The 5,742-nt window shown below is 33.5% G+C and overlaps 1 protein-coding gene across 1 annotated transcript; it reads right to left on the bottom strand.

The window, feature by feature from the left end:
• Nucleotides 1–627: 627 nt before the first annotated feature.
• Nucleotides 628–1,059, bottom strand: LOC137808801 (isoliquiritigenin 2'-O-methyltransferase-like). The gene has a single exon (XM_068610084.1). It carries the CDS (start codon nucleotides 1,057–1,059, stop codon nucleotides 628–630), a length of 432 nt encoding a protein of 143 aa, XP_068466185.1.
• Nucleotides 1,060–5,742: the final 4,683 nt, after the last annotated feature.

The following is a 5,742-nucleotide window of genomic DNA, read 5'->3' as shown; positions in this document are numbered from 1 at the left end:
GAGTAAAATACCCAAGGAGTAAGGCGTAGTAAGTCCCAGACTGAGAGTGAACAAAACCGGTTTTCCGAAAACAAAATGTCTTGGCTTTTCTTCCCCGTATCTTCTTTTTGTGATTCGTTTATGGACGTGCTTCCTTGCTTGGGTGCAAACAACATACGAAAGTGCCTGTGTGAATTTTTTTCAGCGCAATACGGACCCAAAATGAAATTGCAGAAATTAGGCCGGAATTTCACAAGTTTCGGTAGAAGATAACCTTGGTTAAAAAATTCAATTTAAACTACAGAATTCGAAAGGTGTCCTTGAATTCCATAATAGCTTGTGAATTACTTTTTTTTTTTCTATTTTGTATTGTACAATGTATTTTAAATTATATAATACGAACAATATTTCTAGATTCAGAATTACTTTTTAGATTGTAAAATCCAAAATGTGGTGTTACAATTTTTTTTACAAGAAAAAAATGAATTGAAAATCTTAAAAAGATTGGGTTAAAATTTAAAAAAAAATATGAAGAAATGAATTCTTAAACAATACAACTCAATGGTTGGATTTTCATCAATTTAGAGAATAAATCCTAAACCCTAAAAAAACTAAACCAAGAAATTAGAAGTAAAATGAAAGTATTAATTACCAAAGGTTATGAAATCCGCGATGAAATAAAGTTGAGAGTGGAGCCACAGAGTTTCCTTCATCATCATAAGAAAAGTATTGTCCAACAGGTGAGAGAGCATAAACTCTTTCTCTCTTACCATCTTCATTGCTGCGAATGGAGCAATGCAGAAGAGAGTAACTGGCCAACAATGGCAGCATTCTTTCAAGCCTATTAGCCAATTGAGGGTGCTCATTTGGAATCAAAGAGGCAATTTGAGAGGCAGAAAAACTTGCATCATCACAACAACTCTTTGCCTTTGCTATCACATCAAACAGATTCATGTCTATGGCAGCATTTAGAACTGCAGGAAGAACATTGCTGAAACAAAGCAACAAAGCAGAAAGGTATGAATCATCAACCTTTTCTACTTCCAAGGGAACTTCAATCTCTTTGGAGTTTGAACCCATTCTCACTACTGTTTATTGTTGTGTACTTTGTGTAGTTTTCTCATGTTTATGTAGGCATCACATGCTTCTTCATTACATCTAATTTGATAAAACTATGTTATTAAAATATGTTAATATAACATAAAATGAAGACTATAGCTTATAAAAAACATTTTTTAATAATTTCATAAAAAGAGTGATATCATGTACATTTAAATATGTATTATTTAGACAAGAGGGTATTGATAATGGTTAAAAAAAAATACTTTTTATAATAAATATAAAATGATAAGTTGACATTGCATTAAAGTATTAGGGAGCAAACATATTTCTTCTAGAAACAATAAAGAAGGGTGTTGGATTGTAGTTAGATGGTGTGGGTTTTTTTTATATAGGTATTAAGTTTGGGGTACTTTAAAATATTTCGTTTTATTTAACTTAATATTTATTGATAAAAATAAAATAAAATTTGTGGGTAATGATTTTTTAAGCAGTATCATTAAAACACTTATCAACCAATCAATACAAACAAAATCTATTGAAACACTAATTAAGAGAGGAAATTAAAAAAAAAATTATTCTCACGTGTAAAAATGTATCTTTTGTAGTTTTTTATTATGCTCTCATTTGTTTTTTAAATTCCTTTTAATTATTTAACCAATATTCTAAAGGCTTTAATAACAAGATCTTTATTTTTATTTGTCTCGTTTTTTATAATTTGGCGGTATTTAGATTTGTAAGATTGAATAAGTTTTCTTCCTACCTATCAAAGGAAATTTTTATTCATTTTTAATCTTATATTTTGGAAAGTAAAATTATTTAGTTTTAGCAGTATATGGTTTTAAAATTTTAAGATTTAAAATAAATAACCTGTAATTGAAACTTAAACCAAATGTATTCTTAGAAATATATTCAATTATACTATATATTCCAGTAAATATGAATTTGATTATGCTGAATTTGATTATGCTGAATTTGATTATGCTGTGTATAAAAAATTGAAAAACAAACATTTATTTTCATAAGCCAACAAAATTGGCTCTTAAGGTGGAAAAAGTCATATTCCTAGATGAATACTTATCCGTTTGACCTGAAATTTGTTGCGTTTTTCCAAACTCAGTCGAGATTCTTATATGAAATTTTAGGAAGAAACTATTTCGGAAAAATTTTCAGAAATTTTGTGCAAACCAAGACTATCCTCTACCAAAACTTGTGAAATTTCGCCATACTTTCTGCAATTTTATTCTGGGTCCCTATTGCGTTGAAAAAATTCAAACAAGTACTTTCATATGTTGTTTGCACCCAGGTAAGGATGCACACCCATAAAAAAAATCACAAAAAGAAGATACGAGAAAGAAAAGTCATAACGTTTGTTTTTGGAAAACTAGTTTTGTTCACTCTCGAACTAGGACTTACTACGCCTTACTCCTTGGGTATTTTGGACTGAAATTTTTACCAGATATTCGTCACTATGTCTATTGAGTTTTGGCTGAGATTTAAGCCCCAGATTCGTCCCACAAGATTGGCAATAAATTTATTATTCATCATTGTCAGGGTTGAAAGGAAGGTTCGTTTGTGTGTGAAACTGTTTGATTTTTTTCGTGGGTAAATACTCATCCGTTTGACCTGGAATTTGTCACGTTTTGTCCCAAATTCAGTGGCGTTTTTTACGTGGAATTTCAGGAAAAAACTATTTTGGGAGAATTTTTCAGAAATTTTGTGCAAACCAAGGCTATCTCTACCAAAACTTGTGGAATTTTGCCATACTTTCTGAATTTTTATTTTGCGTCCGGATTGCGCTGATAAAATTCACACAAGTACTTTCATATGTTGTTTGCACCCAGATAAGGAGGCACGTCCACAAACAAAATCACAAAAAGAATATACGGGGAAGAAAATCCAGGACGTTTTGTTTTTGGAAAACCAGTTTTGTTCACTCTCGGTTTGGGACTTACTACGCCTTACTCCTTAGGTATTTTGGTTTGAAATTTTTACCAGACATTCGTCACTGTGTGTATGGAGTTTTGGCTGAGATTTGAGCCCCAGATTTGTCCCACAAGATTGGCAATAAATTTTTCATTCATCACTCCCAGGGCTGAAAGGAAGGTTCGTTTGTGTGTGAAAAAGTTTGATTTTTTTCGTGGGTGAATACTCATCCGTTTGACCTAAAATTTGTCGCGTTTTGTTTCAAATTCAGTGGAGATTCTTAGGTGGAATTTCATGAAAAAACTATTTCGGGAGAATTTTTCATAATTTTTGTGCAAATCAAGGTTATCCTCTACCAAAACTTGTGAAATTTCGCCCTACTTTTTGCAATTTTATTCTGGGTTCGTAATGCGCTAAAAAATTCAAACAAGTACTTTCATATATTGTTTTCAGCTAGGTAAGGAGGCACGCTCACAAACAAAATCACAAAAAGAAGATACGGGGAAGAAAAGCCAGGAGGTTTTGTTTTCAGAAAACTAGTTTTGTTCACTCTCGGTCTGGGACTTACTACGCATTAATCCTTTGGTATTTTGGTCTCAAATTTTTACCAGACGTTGGTCACTGTGTCTACTGAGTTTTGTATGAGATTTGAGCGCCAGATTCGTCCCCAAAGATTGACAATAAATTTTTTATTCATCACTACCAGAGCTGAAAGGAAGGTTCATTTGTGTGTGAAACTGTTTGATTTTTTTCATGGGTGGATACTCATCCGTTTGACCTGAAATGTGTTGCGTTTTTTCCCAAATTTAGTGGAGATTCTTACGTGGAATTTCAGGAAAAAGCTATTTCAGGAGAATTTTAAAGAAATTTTGTGCAAACCAAGGCTATCCTCTACCAAAACTTGTGAAATTTCGCCCTACTTTCTGCAATTTTATTCTGGGTCCGTATTGCGCTGAAAAAATTCACACAAATACTTTCATATGTTGTTTGCACCCAGGTAAGGAGACACGTCCACAAACAAAATCACAAAAAGAAGATATGGGGAAGAAAAGCCAGAACGTTTTGTTTACGGAAAATCAATTTTGTTCACTCTCGGTCAAGGACAAAGTACGCCTTACTCCTTGGGTATTTTGTTCTGAAATTTTTACCAGACGTTCGTCATTGTGTCTACTGAGTTTTGAATGAGATTTGAGCCTCAGATTCGTCCCACAAGATTGGGAATAAATTTTTTATTCATCACTGCCAGGGCTGAAAGTAAGGTTCGTTTGTGCGTGAAACTGTTTGATTTTTTTCGTGGGTGAATACTCATCCGTTTGACCAGAAATTTATCGCGTTTTGTCCCAAATTCAGTGGAGATTCTTACTTGGAATTTCAGGAAAAAAATATTTCAGGAGAAATTTTTAGAAATTTTGTGCAAACCAAGGCTATCAAAACTTGGGAAATTTCGTCTTACTTTCTACAATATTATTCTAGGTCCGTAATACGCTGAAAAAATTCACACAAGTACTTTCATATGTTTTTTGCACCCAGGTAAGGAAGCACGTCCATAAACAAAATCACAAAAAGAAGATACGGGGAAGAAAATCCAAGACGTTTTGTTTTCAGAAAACCAGTTTTGTTCACTCTCGGTCTGGGACTTACTACGCCTTACTCCTTGGGTATTTTGGTATGAAATTAGTACCATACATTCGTCACTGTGTCCATTGATTTTTGGCTGAGATTTGAGCCCCAGATTCGTCCCACAAGATTGACAATAATTTTTTTTTTTTCATTAGTGCGATGGCTGAAAGGAATGTTCGTTTGTGTGTGAAACTGTTTGATTTATTTCGTGGGTGAATACTCATCCGTTGGATATGAAATTTGTCGCGTTTTGTCCTAAATTCAGTGGAGTTTCTTACGTGGAATTTTAGGAAAAAACTATTTTGGGAGAATTTTTCAGAAATTTTGTGCAAACCAAGGCTATTGTCTACCAAAACTTGGGAAATTTCGCCTTACTTTCTGCAATTTTATTCTGCGTCCGAATTGCGCTGAAAAATTTTACACAAGTACTTTAATTTGTTGTTTGCACCCAGGTAAAGAGGCACATCCACAAAAAAAATCACAAAAAGAAGATACGGGGAAGAAAAGCCAGGACGTTTTGTTTTCAGAAAACCAGTTTTGTTCACTCTCGGTCTGGGACTTAGTACGCCTTACTCCTTGGGTATTTCGGTCTGAAATTTTAACCAGACGTTTGCCACTGTGTCTACTCAGTTTTGGATGAGATTTGAGCCCCAGATTCGTCCCACATGATTGGCAATAAATTTTTTATTCATCACTACCAAGGATGAAAGGAAGGTTCGTTTTTGTGTGAAATTGTTTGATTTTTTTCGTGGGTGAATACGCATCCGTTTTACCTGAAATTTATAACGTTTTTTCCCAAATTTAATGGAGATTCTTAGATTGAATTTCATGAAAAAACTATTTCAAGAGATTTTTTCATAATTTTTGTGCAAATCAAGGTTATCCCCTACCAAAACTTGTGAAATTTAGCTCTACTTTCTGCAATTTTATTCTAGGTCCGTAATGCGCTGAAAAAAATTCAAACAGGTACTTTCATATGTTGTTTGCACCCAGGTAAGGAGGCACGTCCACAAAAAAAATCACTAAAAGAAGATACGGGGATGAGAAGTCAAAACGTTTTGTTTTCGGAAAACCATTTTTGTTCACTTTCGTCACTGTGGTATTTTGGTCTGAAATTTTGGTCAAAACGCATTACTCCTTTGGTATTTTGGTCTGAAA

The sequence above is a fragment of the Phaseolus vulgaris genome, chromosome 3 (assembly GCF_000499845.2).
Source record: "Phaseolus vulgaris cultivar G19833 chromosome 3, P. vulgaris v2.0, whole genome shotgun sequence".
Lineage (NCBI taxonomy): Eukaryota > Viridiplantae > Streptophyta > Magnoliopsida > Fabales > Fabaceae > Phaseolus > Phaseolus vulgaris.
The sequence above is the reverse complement of the archived record's forward strand: the minus strand, read 5'-3'. Positions and strand labels throughout refer to the sequence as shown.